This window comes from Carcharodon carcharias, chromosome 12, assembly GCF_017639515.1.
Source record: "Carcharodon carcharias isolate sCarCar2 chromosome 12, sCarCar2.pri, whole genome shotgun sequence".
Lineage (NCBI taxonomy): Eukaryota > Metazoa > Chordata > Chondrichthyes > Lamniformes > Lamnidae > Carcharodon > Carcharodon carcharias.
The window spans coordinates 35,398,733-35,419,921 of record NC_054478.1 but is presented as its reverse complement, the minus strand read 5'-3'; the positions used below and the strand labels follow the sequence as shown (position 1 = coordinate 35,419,921).

The 21,189-nt window shown below is 40.1% G+C and overlaps 1 protein-coding gene across 4 annotated transcripts in view; it reads right to left on the bottom strand.

Annotated features, from left to right (window-relative positions):
* The window catches only part of mmadhcb (metabolism of cobalamin associated Db), a 39,582-nt gene that overhangs the window by 9,059 nt on the left and 9,334 nt on the right, over positions 1-21,189 (bottom strand). For 3 of the 4 annotated variants that reach the window (XM_041200764.1, XM_041200766.1, XM_041200765.1), the window contains exons 3-6: positions 15,677-15,821; positions 14,208-14,425; positions 10,283-10,391; positions 9,493-9,623 (exon numbers count right to left, since the gene is read on the bottom strand). In XM_041200764.1, coding sequence (XP_041056698.1) covers positions 9,493-9,623; positions 10,283-10,391; positions 14,208-14,425; positions 15,677-15,821 — 603 coding nt within the window. Of the gene's footprint in view, positions 1-4,155; positions 5,612-9,492; positions 9,624-10,282; positions 10,392-14,207; positions 14,426-15,676; positions 15,822-21,189 lie in introns of those variants that run through there. The other variant, XM_041200767.1, reaches the window with a different exon arrangement.

Below are 21,189 nucleotides of genomic sequence, written 5' to 3'. Positions count from 1 at the left end.
CCCGCCCACATAAAATGGCGCCGAACGCGCGTCCGTATGCGCCCGCCCATCAGCTGGGGAAAAATTCAGCCCCACGTTTAAAAGCACATTCATTTAACAAAAACAAGTATTTTCTTAAGTTTATTGAAGCTGAATAACAGAACTGGGTCATTAATCAACAGCCACATTAGATACTGAACTCACTTAAATTTCAACATTTCTCAATGTTGAACATTGTGGCTCAAAAAGCTTCACCCAGAATTATTTAACTATGCAACATATTTTCATTCCAAAACTGTTCACTGAACAAATTTTGATATAAAAAGATTACACAGAAAAATACGACTGACAAATGATTTTTCCAAGCCGTACTAGTTAAGATATTTGATTGTTCACTTTGAGACACATTATAGGTCATTTATGCTTCAAGTCACACGTCATTTTGACTTTGAAATGTATCACCAGTGTTTTACATAGACTCACTTAAAACTTGGGAACTCCCCATCTAACAGCATTGTTGTAGTGACTTCACCACATGGACAGCCCATCACCAACTCAAGGGCAATAAATGCCAGCCTTGCCAGCGACACCCACATCACAAGAATAATAAAAAAAATCTCAAGGCCATTTACACAAACATCCTTTTATGAATAGGTGCAGTATATTTATATTCATGCAAAGAGGCCAAAAGATTGTAACCCTGTTAATTGCATTAATACACAAAGTATTTCCTCATAGTCTCCCTCCTCAACCTGCTGATATCTATATTGTTTAATCATTTCAAAATAAACATTATGGCAAAATGTCACCATACTTTCTGCTTTTAAGGCAATGTGAAATCAACAGGATAAAGTGATTAACAACGTTCTCAAGCTTTATCACTGCAAACTGAAATAGATCAGAACTGAGCAACATTGGGTGACCAAATGAAGGAAGGGAGGCTGGAGGGCAAGCAATGAAAAATGGTAGCAGGGAAACCCAGGAGGGGAAGGGGCATTAAACATGTTGGAAATGGCATTTTATTAAAAAAGAACAAAATAATGAATAAAGAGGCAGGAGTTTGTACAGTTTATTTACATACATTTAAATGTATTCTTGCAAGTTTGTATATATGTCCTGTTCCACATATGGTAGGAATTCCAGTGACTGTGGGCACTTTTCTATTGATAGTATGTTCAGAACAGTAGTCCCACTGTCAGTGGCACTCCATCATATAAGATGACTTCCATGTCTCTCATCGCACCTAACTTTACGTATGCCCTGACAGCAGAGTTCAGTTGTGTAAAAAGACACCACCTTACTTCTGTCGGGCCACCAGAGGGGTTGGAAGCACAGAGACACACTGAAAATTGTGCTGTTCTCCACTCCACTGAGAGGTTGTGTGTGTCTTTTTTCACAAATTATGTTGATTAGCACTTACCATATGGCTCAGCATCAAATTTCTAGAAAGGTGTTGTGACACTAGGAAGTACTCCAGGATGTCATTTCTGTTGTTTATGTCATGTTTGTGAGCTTGTGAAACTGCGGTAACAGATTTACTGCAGCATACAAAGGATGCATGCAGTGTATTAGTAATTTTTTTCTGTGGTTGAAATGTGGCAAGGTAGAATTCATTTGTACTGAAAGCATTCATAAATTTATCATAAAAATTCTTAAGTAACCAATAGAACCTATTTCATGATCTCCAAGCCGTTCTGTATTTGAAATGCCTGATGTAAAACAAAAAGCCGTGCATTTTCTTCAGGTTTTCTCTGAACACTTGTAGTGATTCCTCCCTGTCTTGCCTTAAACTTCTTCCTTGGTCATTACAATGGCTTCTATGAACATGAAACCTGAGCCAATGTAAATGCTTTTTTTTTTTTACAGCAGATGTCCAAAAGCAATGTTTTTTCCCAAACTACTGGCTTTTTATTATAACCAAAGGCTAGGAATCCTGCGGCAAGTAACTCAGCTCCTGACTCCCCAAAGCCTGTCCATCAGCTACAAGGCACAAGTCAGGAGTTTGATGGAATATTCTCCACTAGCCAGGATGAATGCTGCTCCAACAACACTCAAGATGCTTGACAATGTCCAGGACAAAGCAGCCCGCTTGACTGGCACCCCATCCACAAACATTCATTCCCTCCACCACCGACACAAGCTGGCAATGTGTATCATCTACAAGATGCATTGCAGGAACTCACCAAGCCTCTTTAGACAGCACTTTCCAAACCCATGACCACTACCATCTAGAAGGACAGGGGCAGCAGATACATGGGAACACCACCACCTGGAAGTTCCCCTCCAAGCCACTCACCATCCTGACTTGGAACTGTATCATCGTTCCTTCATGTCACTGGGTCAAAATCCTGGAACTCCCTCCCTGACAGCACTATGGGCATAACTACACCACATAGACTGCAGCGGTTCAGAAAGGGAGCACACCACCACCTTCTCAAGGGCAATTAGGGATGGGCAATAAATGTTGGCCTAGCCAGTGACATTCCATGAATGAATAAAAAAAGTCTTTAAGTATTCCATTTTAATGGTCTGTAATTCATAGTGTATTCCACAATTTTGACTCCAATGGTGCCTTTTCCAGTATGTACCCTCCTCCAGTTGAGAGGATGTGGCCGTCCAAGTCCTGGACTCTTTATGCTTACTAACAAAATTAGAAATGCTAATGACTCAAACTGCAGCATTCTGGTTTTATTTTTAATCTTGAACTTTATTTTTTTAATTTTTTAAAGAAAATCACGCTTTGCTTTCTGATAATTCTAAGTTGTGCATGATCAGGAATGAACATCAAGCTGCCTATTTTTAAAAAAGGACAGCTGATCTTTTATGACATACCACTTGCCTGTAGCATTCAAATTCGAGATCAATAAAACTTGGTTGAACAATTAATTCTTCAGTCACCTCCTCACTATGTAACAGTGACCACACTACAAAAATAATTCATTGGGTGTGAAGTGTTTTGGGACATCCAGTAGATATAAATTATTCAAACTCCTACTTTCCCGAAGAGCCAAATAACAAGCAATTCCCTCTTCAGCTCAGCACACCAGAATGAGCCTTGGATATCTACTGTGCAGCCAATGGTGAATTTGCAAAAAAAAACCTTGCATTTACTTTCTTGATTGTTGCTGATTAAATTGGCATAGCTCAGTTATTATTGGGATGCCTGGACGTTTCCATTTAACCTGCTTTCTTGTCAGGTCACAATGATGTGACTTAGCCAAGAGAGCCAAGAAAGTAGCTTGTTCCCAAGCCTACTGTTGTAAGAACATAAGAACATAGGCAATGCAGCCCTTTGAGCCTGATCCACCATTCAGATGTGCATCTGGAATTACCAATGGAAGTTGCTATTCTTGCTTTTCTTAGACTTTCTGCATTCCTGATCTTCTAATTTGGCTACAACTTTCCATTACATCCCTATATGCCTTGTTGCCCTGTCAATCCTGTCTTGACTATGTTTAATGACTGAGCATCCACAGCTCTCTGGGTGGACAATTCCAAAGGTTCTCAACGCTTTGAGTGAAGAGGTTTCTCCTAATCTCTGTCCTAAAACGTTGTTAACATTGTGTAGCAGCTGGAAGCAGAGGGCTGTTCAGAATCACATTTTTTCACCATCCCACTGGAGAAAGGGTCTGATCTCAATGATCATCAACTGATTTGACAAAGAAAAGTAAGAATAGCAACTTGGTGCATTGGTAATTACCGATGCAAGTGTAAATTCTCATTGATACTGAGAAAAACATATCAAAGTAATCACCATGTTTGCAGTTTTACTCCAACTAAACAACTGATATTTCACCTAGGACAAAAATCCAAAATAAATATATTTGTTTAAATATAATAAACAACTTAAGTCAACTTAAGTCACAAGTTAGTTAAAAAAAAAGTCTGACTTGTGCTTTCAGATTATCGAGGTTGTCAATTCTAAGAAAACAGTTGTTTCAGAAGCACTTCATGGTGTGGGGCTACTAATTCTAACAGTACAAAATTGTTTTTTGATTATTTACAGAGTCACTAACTACTGCACATATATTTTTTAAATGATATATTGGAGTCAGAGAAACCACAACAATGACAAAGATTGGACAAGATTCCTGGGCACTGTTAATTAATGTCAACCCTTCAATTATAATGTTAGCATAACAGCATTGAAAATATTTGGATAAACATTTAAATGAATAAATTTCACATACTTTTAATAAAAGATACATATAGAATTGGGAATTAAAACATCACTGCTAATACTTGTCATTTTCTTTTTGCTGATTATTAGGTTAACATAAAAGGTGCAGGTTATATTAGATAGCCAGCCTGTTCCTCATTGTAACATTGCATTTATTGTCAGGATTTACATCTACTGCTTGATAATTCTAATCAGATCCAGGTCGTAAAACAAGTCACTGCTTAATTCAAATCTGGCAAACTAATTCAGAATGTTCATCACCTATTTACAGGTGCTGCTTTTTGAATCAGTTATGAAAGAGAGAGCAGGGACATTTTGCATAAAGAATGCTCACCACAAGGTAGAAAGGCTCTTGAATTTGCTGAGGGGATAATAATCTCACATTCTTAATGGGCTATAAAGTGTTTAGAGGGGCATAAAGTGGCACATAGCCCACCGAAAGGAACATGTTTGATGGGCTCTGATGCCATTTTCCTTTCCCCACTGTCTTCACGCTCGGTACAAATGTTAACTTGCCTAAGTGAAATCCTACAAATGTGGTGCCAACACTTCAGCTGATTCCAGAAAGCAGTTGCATCTCACATGGCTTTGGATCAGTTGTTTCATTAGAGGCATCAGTACAGAAATAGCTTTAATTACATGTTCTCAACCCGAGGGAATAGAATACACAGGGGGAAAATTAATCATTCCTCAGGCACTGCGCAATGATACAGCACAACATTATCTCCTCAGAGAGTCACTTTAAATAGGTGAAAGAGGGATATTAGATTAAAGTCTGGAGATAACTGCATCCTATTAAGTAATATCTTCTCTGTCTTGAAGCTTTTTAGATTAACGTTATATTGCCAAAAACATTAATTGAACTGACTGAATAAAGCTATTTTAATGTAAATATCAAAATTACATACAATTAAAATCTCTTCTCTCATTTTCCCCACATAGGAATGAATTTGAAGTACATGATAGTGTCTCTGGCTCCAGTTACTGGTCACCAACTGCAAAATGAAGTTGGATACATTGCGTATACTCTGCAGAGTTCAGCATAATGTTTGATACAGTTTGATACAATTTAGTTTAAAAATTGTAAAGAAACTTTCTTTTTTGTGGTTAAGAGCCATAACTTCTTTGTAAAAAAAAAGCTGATCTCAGAGCAGTTGAAAGTATTGCTGAAGCAAGGGTGCCATCTACTGGCGGGAGCAAGAAAACACTGCTTGGCAAAATATCTCACCATCCTTAAACAAAAGCAAAAATACTACAGGTGATGGAAATCTAAAAATCAAAGACAGAAAATGCTCACATCAGACAGTATCTGCAGAGAGAAACAAGAGTTAATGTTTTAAGATCGATGACCTTCCATCAGAACCTTCTGAGGGCTAATTATCTCAATAGACTCCGTCAGTTTTTCCTCCCAGCAGCACTTTTCAAGTGCCAGTTTTGTCTCTTCTTGCCTGCCTGCAAGTAAAGAGGTTTCCAGCTGATTACGGTATCAGTTGACCATACGGTTGGCTACCAGCAATCGTTAAACTAGATTTTAAATTGAAATGCCAGAGAGATGCCTGAAGTAGAAAGCTACCATCACCTTTTGGTGGACCAAAGCCTCAGTATACTTAAAGATGACAATAGGACCTTCTGGACTGCTTTCTATCACCAAAGCAGGTTGAGTGGAATTTTAGAGAGTGTTTCTCCCCTATTGGCTGTGGATATTTTTATTCTATAGGAGATTACATGGCTGTGAGGGTGGATGTGAGATGGGGTTTGTAGTGGGGGTGGGGGGGGGAAAGAGAAATATTTGGTCATGGTGATCAGGCCATCACCATGTGTGGTCGACCTGATGGATCAGCTGGTCTTTTCCTGCCTGACAATTTTGTGCATTCCTATGTGGTGTTCTCCTTTTAAAATATCTCCTACGATATTAATTGAAATTCACAGCAATATTTCCTTATTTCAAGTTCACTAAAACAAATGCACACAAACAGTATTTGCCTCCTGCAGCACACTGTTTTCTGCAAAGGCAAGTGAATGCTAACCCAGCCGTTGGAAAGCAATAAACTATTAAGCCTACCTAACACAGACTTATCACTGTGGTATTTGGTTCATTTGCATATGAATCTGGCTGAAGGTGTACTGGATCAGTGACCAAGGAGTTAAATTTGTCTGTCAAAAGCAAAGCTGACCATTGCTAGACTGGCCCAGTCACAACTTACTAACCAATCTGTGTTAAAGCTATTCTATCTCCAACAGATTCAAGTGAGGTACTGTCAGGGGAATCTGTATTAATAACTGAACTGCAGGGAGTGTTGAAATGGATTATAACCCTAACCCCTTTTTGGAGTCATTATCAGGAGCACTCCCTTAACAATCACTTTCACTTGAGTTTAAAATCGCCACTTCCTGCAGACACCTTTTTGGGGTCTAAGCAAGTGAACTACCTTTCCCCCATGGAAGATTATCATCTAGATTATCAGATAGCCTCTTTAATAATTTTCAGGTAGGTTGTAATTACACAGATATTATAAGGGTCTGGTGGGTGGGAGGGGGGTTTCTCTTCAAAAAATTGTAACTTGCTCACTTTGGAGTAGACAAGAGAGGGGGGTTCTTAAAAGTTGCATACAGAATACTAACTTATTTACAAATTTATTAAAGAACCATAACTTGCAATACACTTCTAGTGGATAAGTACATCACAACGTTAAAGATTATAGAAAGATGGAAAACAGAATCTTAGTTCTAATATAGAATCCAATATTAAACAAAGCTCTTACCGTGCTACAGACTAAGATGTCTTAGAATATTTAAAGCAAAGTGTTACCTTAAATCCCTGTGTGTTTTAGCTCTCTGATGAGCTGGGCAGTGCGCAGCTGTAACTCACTTTAAAATGTCCAGCTCTTCATCAGCCTGAGAAGTGTTGACCTAAAGGTTTCTGTTTAACTCTGACAAAAAGCTTCTATCTTACAGTCTATTTAATTGGATTACATCAGCAGCGGGTGTTACCACTTTGTGTAAAACCCTCCCCTTTTTAAAAGGCTTTATTAAACCTATTATTGATAATTATTTGTTAAGTATTGCTTTATTAAGTGAACATTTATCTGGTCAATAACTGTTTGTAATATCTTTCAGTGGCAATGCTTATAATGAATTTTGCTCGTTTCCTATATTCATAATTTGTATTTTATAAAGAGGGGTTTAAACTTTACTGCTTGGTCAGCTTAAGATTCCTTTGTCCATGATGAGGTCATCAAAAAGGTCAATGCCTTTCTCTCTTTTTTTCAGTTCAGCAAAAGTTGAATCTGTGATGTGCAATATTCCAATTAATTTGACTAATGATTTTAAATTCATTGTTAATGATTCAGGTGTTCTGCACCATCTAGAGCCATCTAGTAAAGAATCCTTTTTAAAATAAAAGCAATCAATGTGCCCTTTTGCAGACAAGGTTGACTGCAGTATATTATGTCAAGAAGATATAATAATGTCAATAATATTATTGGAAATTATTTTAAAATAGAGTTTAGTGGTGTCTGTATCTACGTCTTAATTGGATTAAAGCCAGCTGGTCTAGAGGCTTTGATGGATGGAAGAAGTTGGTTTGAAATGGTAATTATGTAAACATAGGGAAATAAAAGGTGAGGTGTAAAGGGGGCAATTTGCATTTTTAAATAGACCATTCAAAAGAGCAGGTGAAATATTACATCTAACCAGGTGAAGCTCAGAAAGTGTTTATTTTTTTTCAAAGCTTACTAGTCAAGTGGGTTTTATGAAAGGGTTTTATTGTTAGAAGATTTAAAGTTAAAAAACCTTGTGATAATGAGAATTTGCATTCAAACAGGAAAATATTTGTAAAGGAAGAGAAGGCTGGTGATAAAAGGGGGAGGGATTCTAAGATCTAAAGCCTCTAGCCTGTAAGTCTCAAACTTGTCTGCAAGGACCCAGAGCTGAAAGAAACTCATTTTGAATGTGACTGTCCAGGGTGTGTTTTGCCAGGGGTCTGTTTAAATCTGTGTGTTTTACTGTTGCCTTACCAGGGGTGTAACTGAGAGTCAGATTAATTAGGGGATTTTTGTAGTTAGTATAGTAGTAATTTTGTAGACATTTGTATGTGCTTACAATAATTCTTGTATTAATAAATGTCTAATTTAGTTTTATAAAAAACTTCTTGAGACACAGTGGTCTTATTACTAATGAATTCAAAGCCTGCATCGCAAAACATACAAATGTAAAAATGGGTCATGACAGTTGTTTCAAGTTTCCCTCTGGGATTTTACCAACTCAGCCTTCATCATCGGCTGTGAGATACCCTTTTAACATTTCATTTCTTAAAAAAAATAAGTCATTTAGAATATGGAATAGAGAGGGCTTAAATATTCTATTTTTCCTGGGATACTCCCATATTGTGGCATCTGTGTCCTTGTGACCTTTTGAAACAGCCTGTACTAGGATGTTTACAGAGGGTTTGGAAAAGTTCAATCTGATGTGTCAGATTCAAAGATGTCCCTACGTATACGCAAAGGCTTCTGGGTGAGATCTGTTTGCCTGGTTTAACAAAGATAGCCATTTATTCAATTCTAAGGTATAATGTCCTAATTATATATGCATTCTACTTATTATCCACATGTCAACTAACTAATCAATATTTCATAACATTATCATCACATTGTTATGATTTCTATCAAAGCAACAACCAACATGCTAAGCATAGGTTACAAAGCAGTTGAAATATTGCTTGCTCTAAAATTAACCTCTCATTTAGAAACACTCAAACACAGTCAACAAAATCCCTTGAATGTAGCCAAGATCTTCAATGGAGCTCAGAACCCCAACAGATCATTAACGTTTTGATACACCAAGAAACCAGCTAGAAGCAAAACAAAGACTGAAGATCAAGGGTAAAACACACTTATCTGCATGGTGCTATGCTGCTGCTGCATTCTACTTGCCAAAGCTAGAATGTAGTTTACTCTGGGCAATGTTGAGTAGAATTTTCCAACCTTGGATAAACTCATGCTAAGCCTCCTGGGTCCAAAGTGTAAACGTGTTTGACCACTATTTTAGAGCGTTTATTCGGCCAGCCACACCCAGCAATTCTGTGGCTCACATCAATTTTATAAATTATGGCTGAGCAGGTTAAGTGAAGCTTACAGGCAAGGAAAAGAGAAGATAAATCAGGTAGTACTGATACGGTGATGTCAAATTAGGGTTTTAAGTTCCAGAGTTAGATTGTAGGAAGAAAGGCTGAAAGAGTTTTTGATTATAGATGTAAATTTATTTTCCCTCTTGAGGTGCATTTCATATTTTCCTGTAGGCTCACATTAATACAGATATTAATATGTGTCACTTACTTTCTCTAGTAGCTGTTCTCGTTCCTCCTCGACTGCTTCATTCCATATAGTCATATCATTAATACTCCTTTGGGTTACAGTAAGTACAGTGAATCCAGCAACTGGAGCTTCAGGAAACATAGACTGAAAATCTGAGGAACAACATGAAGACTGAATCAAATTTCTGGCCCTAAACACACAAAACCAAACATTATAAGTGTCCTCACTGTATTCACATCCAACATTGAGCTTTTACTGAGCCTGTGTTGACACAGCATTGGTTGGCTGATGTCGGTGAGCTGAGTGAACCTGAAACATGATCCACTGGTGGGAAGAGAAAATAATTTCCTCCTTCTATACCCAATAACTTAGAAGGATTCCAACTCTTGTACTTTCTGGATCATTTAACAAGCATTAAGATACTGCACAAACAGTTGTGAAGTTGTATGTTCAGAAGAGCTTGGCAGTTATGAATAGGAAAGCATCAGTGGCATATACATAGTTCAGTGGCCTGAACATAGCCTTCGTTTTACTCTTAAAGGAAACAACAAGTAAGACACAAGATGGAGAAAGAGACAAAATGCAGAGAGATTGCGTTGACAAAGGTATCCTGGATAGGGGTTTGACAATTAAGCAAGCACGGGGTTAATATCAACGTTTGCCTTTCTTCCAAAGCTTAGGAGTGCACACTGGAACAGTGTGATGCTAATTCACACACCTGCTACTTCTGTGTAAGGATGCTTTAAATACAAGGATGTGTTTGTCGAATATTATAAAACTTAAATCCTATTTAAAGAAACAAAAAGAATACCTTTTCGTAGAAGTTCTGGGCAGGTTTGTATTGCACATTCCACCTTTGCATTCTCAAAGTAATTTTCTGCGGTAGTGACTTCCTGTGGTTGAGGTTCAGCTTCGTTTCCCTGAAATAAATGGAAGAAACAAAGCATTATTCTCCGAGAAAATATTGGTGACAAGATCAATATGAGGGGTCTAATTTTCATTCTGCTCCAACACAAGCTGAACAGCAGTTGCAAAACTTTCTTACAATAACATGACAACACGATAGCTAGGCAATGGAAGTCACTAAGGGAACTAAATTCCCATTAAAATCCACACCCACACAGCAACAGTTAATAAATATTGTATTATTCTTCACAACTTTGGAAAGTGAACGGTTTTACGCTCCCAGCAATAAATTTGAAGACATAATTTCTCTAACAATGTTACTATCGATGGAAGTTGTGTGAGTGATCACTATGGGTGGAACCCTGTGGAGACGATGTGGGTCTTGGCCGCTGGCCTGACAGCCAGCCAGGCCCCCATGCCTTTCAGGAAGGCACGCTGCACCTTGTTCCACTCAGGCACTTGGCAGCCCTTCGGGCTTCCTCCGGGTCCTGGGGGCATAAGTCATGCCTGACAAGAACTGAAAGTCAATCAGAAGCCAGCAGCTCTACTGAATGGCAGCACCACTGTGGAAGTAATGGCTGCTGCCAGTATGACACCCGAGGCCTAGGACTGTTGCTGGATCCCAGGCCAAAAATGAGCAATGGCGGGAAGTGGGGGTGGGGAAGAAGAGGGGCAAGAAGGGATTGGCAGCAAGGGAACAGGGGTAGCTCTGAGCAGGTGGGGGATGGCAGGGAGTGGGGTGGCCCTTCCCAATGCTGGGTATCTCAATCAAGCACCGAGTGCCATTGAATGAGGAATCCCCTCCCAAGAGCTTGCATGCAGCCCCGCATGAGTTTACTTGTTGTGCTCCCTGCATGACGAGTCCCCGGCCTGGCTCTCTAGGTTAACACCAGAAGTGGGATCACGCCTGTACGTGGGCAATTGCCTGAATTGGTGGCGGAGCAGGAAGGCTGTCCTTCCCACCTGATTAAGTAACCCCTACCACCAAACCCACCACTGGGAGGGCAAAAGACTCCAATCTAAATTATAAAGTACTCCTGGTTATCATTTTTAAAAAAATTATTCATTCATGGGATGTGGGCATTGCTGGCTAGGCCAGCATTTATTGCCCATCCCTAATTGCCCTTGAGAAGGTGGTGGTGAGCCGCCTTCTTGAACTGCTGCAGCCCATGTGGTGGAGGTAAACCCACAGTGCTGTTAGGAAGGAAGCAGCAGGATTTTTGCACTGAGACAGTGAAGGAATGGTGGTATAGTTTCAAGTCAGGATAGTGTATGGTTATAGATGGTGGTGTTTCCATGAATCAGCTGCCCTAATACTTCTAGGTGGTAGAGGTCACAGATTTGGAAGGTGCTGTCGAAGGAGTCTTGGCGAGTTGCTGCAGTGCATCTTGTAGATGATACACACTACTGCTACTGTACATTGGTGATAGAGGGAGTCAATGTTGAAGTTGGTGAATGGGGTGCCAATCATGCAGGCAGCTTTGTCCTGGATGGTGTTGAGCTTCCTGAGTGTTGTTGGAACTGCACTCATCCAGGCAAGTGGAGAATATTCCATTACACTCCTGGCTTGTGCCTTGTAGATGGTGGACAGGCTTTACAGAGTCAGGAGGTGCAGAATTCTTGCAGAAGTCCCCCTGTCCCTTACCTGGGACACTTGCTGGTTGATTGTTCAATAAGTGCTGTTCATTGACCTTTGAACTGGTCTGGTGGCCTATCACAACATTCCAAGAGGGTCCTGCCCTTGTTACTAGGCAGGAGCAAAGATAACAAGCAGTAGAACATTCTGTGCCTTAAATGTTACAATCTTCACAGACTACAAGCTTACATAGCACACAGAGACACAGAATGAATGGATTTCAGAACAATGCCCTTACCTGCCTAATTTGCCATCACACCCTCCTGTCCCTGACTAGTTGTCAATTTATCAGTAATTATACTGTTATTGGACCTTGACAATATTTTTGGTGACTGCCAATCAAATTGTACAGCAATTATATTGATAAAAACAACTGCTTGTTAAAACAGATGATGGGCATTGGCTCACTCATCAAAATATTATAAATGGGTAGAACAGTAACACTCTGGTGTGGAAAGGACTGCTGCATTGAGGAGCTGTCTTGAGAATAACCTAGCTTGAGGTAAAAGACTAACATTGGACCCATTCCTCCAAGACAAGCGATTATTGTGATAAACACTAATGGCCAACTCTAAAGATCCAAGGGGTATGACCGCCTCCTGGTATAAAGTGTCGAGGTAACTTTCCCGCTCTGTGATGCATCCCAGTGCTTGCAGCTGGCCTCCAGCTCAATGACTGGCTCTGAGTCGAGGTTCCTCAAGCCACTGACACTTGCTGCAGATTTGTTTTCCCTGGATCACACTGATATCCAAGGAACTCCCACATTCCACAGTTGCCACACATCACCTGCCCTGCCATCTTTATTACGTCTTAATTAATTTCTTCCTTTTTTAATTAATTTTAACGAATTAACACTACTACTCCCAAAAGTTTTACTACTGCTGCTACAAAACCTTACTGCTAATAAAACCATACAGTTACTAATAATTTGTACCAGTTCTTAAAAGATAAATGAGCAAAATACTCACCAACCAATTACTTACCTGTTTCCCTGTGACATCACACTTGATTTTCTCCAAATGAGGAGAGTCCACAGACTAAGCCCCAGCACCACCACTGGGTCCGCTCTCAGTTTCACCCCTTCTTGCGTTCTTTTAGGCCTCTGGGTCTGCTCTCAGTCTCGCCTCCTCTCACACTCTTTTAATGCCCCGGGTCCACTCCAGGCCTTGATGCATAAGGACATGGACTGTTTCACTATCTAAGAAATTGCGAATGGCGCTGAACATTGTTCGCTGATGATTGCACATTCTCACGTCTGGCCTTATGATGGAGTGAAGATCATTGATGAAGCAGCTGAAGATGGTTGGGCCTAGGACACTAACCTTGAGGAACTCCTCTAGCGATGTCTCGGGACTGAGATGAATGATCTCCAAAAGCTACAACCATCTTCCTTTGTACTAGGTATGACTCCAACCAGTGGAGAATTTTCCCGATTCCATTGACTTCAGTTTTGCTAGGGCTCTTTGATGCCATATTCAGTCAAATGCTGCCTCAATGTCAAGGGCAGTCACTCTCACCTCACCTCTTGAGTTCAGCTCTTTCGCCCATATTTGGATTATGGATGTAAGGAGGTCAGAAACTAAGTGGCCTAGTGGAACAAAGTTGAGTACCAGTGAGCAGGTTATTGCTGAGTAAGTGCCGCTTGATTGGCCAGTTTGGATTTGTCCTGCTTTTTGTGGAAAGAAATAACTCCAGTAATGCCTTCATTTAAGCAAAACTCTGCAATATTTCATGTAAGTCAGTAACTAGTTTTGATAATACTGAACCAGCTAAAATTTTATATTGCATTTATATTAAAAATTTTTCTATTACAATGCCTTCAAGCTTTTGATGTGATTGGCCATTATGGCATAATGTGGACATATTATCACATCCAATCAAAGAAATGAGACTCCGATTGACCAGCATTATTTGACAGATGGCAGCAAAATGATAGCAGAGACAAAAACAAATGAGATAAGATCTAGGGTCAACAACATATCTCAAAATTTTGGTCACCAGTTTCAGAAACAGAATGGAACTGGCTGACATTGCTTGATATAACCTGAGCTTTGAATCACACGTTCCAATGCGAGTTAATACAAAATATAACACAAACAGCTAAAAAAAAAAAATTCAAATCATTGGTCACAGGAAGTTGAAACTTTGATGTGACAAGCTAATAATTTACTTATTGAAAATGGTTCTGTCTTGCCTGAAATTCGTTGACAAATTGTGCAAGAATGAACTCGTGTTTCTCAGTGGTTAACGGCTCAGTTAGCACATCTGGAATTGTTCTGTGTGTTGAGATTCTCTTCTGGTTAGCAATACCATTAATATGGGAATCAAACCCTATGTTACCCGGCAGCTGAAACCGCTGGTCCTGAGGTCCAAAGGGTCCCATCTTTTCATCAGGCCATATAGTCTGTAAACCTGGAAATATAAGCATAACAAAAAGATACGTTTCATTTAGACTTGTCACGTTAATATTCAACATATACATGAAAGTGGGGGGGAGAGCAGAAAGGAAACAAAATCATCACAATACTCATTATGATAAAACTTTCAAAAGGAGCTATTTTTTAAAAGCTATAAATGCTTATTTGCAGGCTTATTTTCTTTGTAAAAAGTAAATCAGAGTTAAGATAAGTTGAAAAGCAGATTGAGAAGTGTTTTTGATTGTTGAGTGCTGTGCTTCCTTAGTTATTGAATGGAATTGATGTTTAAGTAAATAAACAACTGAAGTTCACTGATCTGAACCACGTACTTATAATACAAGGCATTTCCCACTAAAATTGATGCATTTGGTACAAATGGTGTCACTGCAGTAGCTGTTGAAATTCAACAATTTCCATTGGGCAACATGGATCTGCTTTCAGCTAAGCATTGGCGCGAATCTATCTGGAGTGCTACATGTAGTGCTGATCATATGGCTATCAGGAGAATATAAATTGGCCTTGCAACAGCACAAAATGATTCTGGGAATCAAGAATTTAAGTTAATGAGGAAAAGCAAAACAACTTCAGCATGTTTTCCTTGGTAAAAAGGGACAGCAAAATTACATCATTGAAGTTTAAGATTATGATGGGAATTCTCAAAAATTAAGCGGAGCAAATTGTTTATTATGGTGAAAGGTTTAAACAAAAGGGAACAAATTAAAAGTCAGGAGGTTAGGAGGAAGAAGGGAGCCAGGGAGAACTTCGGCACCTGAAGGATAATATAATAATGAAGCAATTACCAGTGGTCCACTGAAGACACTTCTTCATGCAAAGGGTGGTAGAACTCACTGAAGGCAATTTAAATCAGTTCAATAAATATCTGGGTACATTTTTAGAGAAGGGAGGAGTTATGGTTTATGATGAAGAGGGTAGCTGCTGATCTCCGAAAAAACACTCTCAAACTTTTCCAATCTTACGTGCATTGACAATTCTTCCAAGTTTTTTTAAAAACCTGGACCATGCCTTCTTCAACCTTCTCATCTTTAATAGGTTCAGTTCTATGTGTCTCCTCATAACTTAGAACAGAACGATGCAAAAGCATAAGGTGCAGGCACAGCTTGCTCAGTAATATGGGTGCTTGTACTTAAAAGAAAAATCAAAAACACCTATCAGTAGTCTTCCAAATGAGTTTCATCCATCTTAATATATTAACACAGATGTTAACAGTGAGGAAAATTATACCTACTTTGTTCAGGTGGCATAACTGCAACATAGGACTCATCAGAGCCTGAAGAGCCTGCTGTGGAAAATGTTCTAATTGTTGCAATCCTTCTAACCAATGCATGAACCCCTGGCAGGTAGGTCACTAGCCTGGCCTTGGTGCAGAGCGCCTGTTTGAATGGAACACAAAATTAAAAGGAGGAAAAAAATTCTAATATCTCTAATATTCAGACTACACTTAGTAGACTAGACATTTGTTGCAGTACAGACATAGCTAACACAGAAATTAACCTCCAGAAGAAGATGTTTCCATTTGGAAACAAATAGGCACAACTGGAACAGAACAAGTGACAATTATAGCTTGTGGGTCCTCCCTGATTTCCTGGCCCAGTCTAGGAGAGATTTGGACTCTGGATTACTTTCCAAGTTAACAATGTGCCTCCTATGTTAAGTAGTTTAGACTGCTGAGCTAAGTGAGACAGGGAAATAGGGAACAAAATGGAAAAACAAAGAAAAATACTCTTTATTAGAGAGTATCATAGAAAATAAGGGCCAAGCATGGGAGAAAAATGTAGTATGGTTCTAAATAATATAAACAGCAGACTCAAGAAGAAAGAAAAGATACAATGGGAAAACAAATTAGGAACCAAGAAAAACATAACAAATTAAGAAACAAACCCTCATTATGTCTTTAATAAATATTTTCAAATGGAGACACAATAAATTGCACACTGTCTTTCACCTCTAGGATGTGGGTGAAAATCTGACAGGATCTGGTTTCTGATGACTTTAAAAGTCCACTATGAAATGCACTCAGTCAGTCTCAAGTTCCTAGTGGGCATGGATCTGCACCACAAAACTGTCCCCAGTTCAGCACTAATGGGCAATCTCAGAAGTCACAAAAACTGGAATGGGCCAACTGTTACACTGATGTAGTGGGGATTTATGACTTTGGGAGTGTTTGATATTGATACTAGGCATCTAAAATGAGAAGAGTGCCATTCCCCAGCACTAACATCCAGTGCCTAAATGTGCACAAAGATAAATAGAATAGAACAAAGCCATGTATTTGGCTCCACTGAAAGGAAATAATTTACTTTTGTATTGTGCCTTTAACAACTTCAGGATGTCCCAAAGCCCTTTACAGTCAATGATGCACTTTTGAAGTGTAGTCACTGTTGGAATCTAAGGAAGTGTAGTACAAGGAAATGCCTCAGCCAATCTGTGCACAGCAAGGTCCCACAAATAGCAATGAAATACACAAATTCCCCTCCAAGTCATATACCATTCTGACTTGGAACTATATCAACATTCCTTCGCTGTAGTCAGGTCAAAATCCTGTAACTCCCTTCCTAACAGCACTATGGGTATACCTACACCACACGAACTCCAGCAATTCAAGAAAGTAGCTCATCATCACCTTCTTAAGGGCAATTGGGGATGAGCAATAAATGTTGACCTTGCCAATGACGCTCGCATTCCATGAAAGAATAAAAAGACCAGAAAATGTATCTTAGTAATGCCAGCTGGGGGATAAATGTTTGCCAGGCCACCAGACGTACTCCCCTACTATTTTAAATAGTGCCAGGAGATTTTTATGTCAACCTGAGAGAGTAGATGAGACCTTAGCATAATGTTTCATTTGAAACAAAGCAGTGCTGACAGGGCAGAGCTGTGCTGAAGTGTAAATCTGGATTATATGCTCCAGTCTCAAGACCAGGGCTTGGACCTGTGACCTTCTGATTCAGAGCAAGAATGCTTTCACTGAGACAAGGTTAATGTTATGTGCATCGAGAAACACCCACTTACAGTCTAGTTCCAGAGCTTACCTGTAGAATAATACCCACTTTTAATATTAGGAAGTGTCAGTTTGGTTTCTCACAACAGAAATGTTTTAATTGTTTACAGGATGTGGGCGTCGCTGGCTAGGTCAACATTTATTGCCCATCTCTAACTGCCCTTAAGGTGGTGCTGAGCTGTCTTCTTGAACCACTGCAGTCCATGTGTTGTATGGACACACAGTGGTGTTAGGAAGGGAGTTCCAGGATTTTGACCCAGCAACAATGAAACATCGACAATATAGTTCCAAGTCAGGCTGGTGTGTGGCTTGTAGGGTAACTTGCAGGTGGTGGTGTTCCAATGCATCTGCTGCCCTGGTCTTTCTAGGTGGTAGAGGTTGCAGGTTTGGAAGGTGCAATCAAAGGAGCCTTGGTGAGTTGCTGCTGTGCATCTTGTAGATGGTACACAATGCTGCCACTGTGTCAGTAGTGCAGTAAGTAAATGTTTAAGGTGGTTGATGGGGAGTGCCTATCAAGGGGCTGCTTTGTCTTGGATGATGTCGAGCTTCTTGAGTGTTGCTGGAGCTGCACGAATCCAGGCAGGTGAAGAGTATTCCATCACACTCTTGACTTGTGCTTTGTAGATGGTGGACTGGCTTTGGGGAGTCAGGAGGTGAGTTACTTTCTGCAGAATTCCCAACCTCAGACCCGCTCTTTTAGCTACAGCATTTATATGGCTGGTCCAGTTCAGTTTCTGGTCAATGGTAACCCACAGGATGTTGATAGTGGGGACTCAGTGATGGTAATGCCATTGAACATCAAGGAAAATGGTTAGATTCTCTTGTTGGTGGTCTTGCCTGGCATTTGTGTGGCAATGTTACTTGCCATTTATCAGCCCAAGCCCGAATATTGTCCAGGTCCTGCTGTGTATGGGCATGGACTGCTTCAGAATCTGAGGAATCGCGATGGTTGCTGAACATTGTGCACTCTCACCTCACCTCTTGAGCCCAGCTCTTCTATCCATGTTTGGACTAAGGCTGTAATGAGGTCAGGAGCTGAGTAGCTCTGGCGGTATCCGAACCGAGTGTTAGTGAGCAGCTTATTGCTGAGTAAGTGTCGTTTGATAGCACTCTCAACAAACCTTCCATCGCTTTGCTGATGATCGAGTGTCTGCTGATGGGACAGTAATTGGGCAGGTTGGATCTGCACTGCTTTTTGTGTATAGGACATACCTGGGCAATCTTCCACATTGCTGGGTAGATGCCACTGTTGTAGCTGTACTGGAACAGCTTGGCTAGGGGTGTGGTTAGTTCTGGAGCCCAAACCTTCAATACTGTTGTCGGAATGTAGTTTGAATTGTTACTTTAAATATCTGTCACTGTTTATTTATTGCCATACCTCTGAGTCTATTTACCCAATTACCTTAGCCAGATCCCCCCTCATACCATTGTTTAAGATTCTTATATGGGACTGGAGAATGTAGCTTTCAAATTCAATATGGAATTCAATTGTGTTATGATCATCTTCTCCCAGTGGATCTTTTACTATCAGATTACTAATTAACATTGCCTCACTGTACAATCCTAGATCTAAAATAGCTTTATCCCCAGTTGGCTTCACAATGTATTGTACTAGGAAACTATCATAAAAACATTCCACAAACTCACCATCCAGATCACCTTTGTCAATTTGATTGATCTAGTCCAAATAAAGACTGAAGCTCCCCTCTCCACCGCCCCTCCGCCCCATAATTATATTAACTTTGTTACAAGCTCCAATTCCTTATTGCTAATGTTCTGTTCAGCTGTATAACTACTGTTCAGGTGCATTTTCTGATCCATGATATTCCTGATCTCCACCCACACGGATTCTAATTCATGATCTTCTGAGCAAATATCCAAGATATTTTCTCCCAGTTCCTGTCTCCGTCATATTGGTTATGATGATGCAATCTTCCACATCAGTGCTTCTGAAATGTCTTTTCTCCTCAGTCAAGGATTCCAATCCCTCCACTACCATATTTGACAGGGCCCTTGACTTTGTCTGCCACATTTCCTGCACTTTTGCTCTCACCCCTTCCTCTCCCTCCCAGAACCACAATATGGTTCCCTTTGTCCTCACCTTTCAGCCCACCAGCCTCCGTATTCAATGGATCATTTTCCACCATTTCTGCCACAACAAACACATTTTCCCTGCCCTCCCCTTTCAGCTCTCTGAAGGGACCATTCCCTCTGTGATACACTGGTCCAATTCTCAATCACCCACTACACCCCGCCCCATTTCCTCGGCACCTTTCCATGCAAATGCAGAAGTAATACGTACCCTTGTTGCTCCTATCTCCTCACTGTCCAAGGCCCCAAACATTCCTTCCAAGTGAAGTCGCCATTTACATGTACTTGTTTCAAACTAGTCTACTGTACTTGCTGCTCACAATGTGGCCTTCCCTACACTAGGAGGACCAAAAACTGATTAGGTGACCCCTTTGCAGAACACCTTCGTTCAGTCCACAAGCATGATCCCGAACTTCCGGTGGCCTGTCATTTTAATTCCCTACCTTGCTTTCATGCTGACATCTCTGTCCTTGGCCTGCTGCACTGATTCAGTGGAGCTCAGTGCAAACTTGAGGTACAGCATCTCACCTTTCAGTTAGAGCCTTCCAGGCTCAACACTGAGTTCAACAATTTCAGGCCATAATCTATAGCCCCATTTTATTTCCTTTGCTTATTTTGGTTTTTCTCTTATTTTTATTTCAGTGAGGAACACACCTGCTCTAGGTACATTATTTGTTTCTTTGTTTCTTTTCTTGCTCCATCACCATTCCATTTGGTCCTGGAAGACTAACACTTCTGTCATTCAATGTTTCCTGTCTTCCACCATGTCCTTCCTTTCATCCTTGTCCCAACCATCCTTTGCTCAAAATCAATTACATTTTTAACTTTTCCCATTTCTGATGAAAGTTCATCAGCCTAAAACATTAACGCTGTATCTCTCTCCTGATGTTGCCTGACCTGCTGAGTATTTCCAGCATTTTCTGGTTTTACTTCAGGTTTCCAGCGTTCACAGTATTCTGCTTTTCCAAGATGCTTTCTCACTTATGCCCTTATGGCATCACTTACTATCAGGGCTACTCTTCCTCCCTTCCCAATCTGTCTGTCTTTTGAAATCTGGTGTACCCTGGAATATTTATTTCCCAACCTTGATCACCTTGTAACTATGTCTCTAATGCCAAATAGATCTAACTCATTTATTGCTATTTGTGCCACTAGTTCACCTGTCTTATTGTGATTGTTTTGTGCAATCAGATAAAGAGCCTTTAATTTTATTTTTTTACTACTATTATTTGGATGGGCCTTATTCGCTGATGCACTATTACCATTAAACTTTCTGTCCCTTCCTGCCCTACTCTTCTTGGCTTTACCCAAGTCGCTATTCTACTCTATTGCCTTGATTTTACTTTTTAGGTTTCTAAGTTTCTCTTCAAATGATCCCCTCCCCTCCCCCTTTTAGTTTAAAGCTTAATCCATAGCCCTTGTTATACGATTCACCTGGATGCTGATTCCAGCATTGTTTAAGAGGAGCCCATCCCAACAGAGTAGCTCTCTCTTTCCTGAGTACTAGTGCCAGTGTCCCATGAATTGAAACCCTTTCTTCCCACACCACTCTTTAGAGTCAAATATTTAACTCTCTAATTTGCTAGACCCTATGTCAATTGGTGTGTGGCTCAGGTAACAATCTAGATGTGATTACTTTTGAGGCTCTG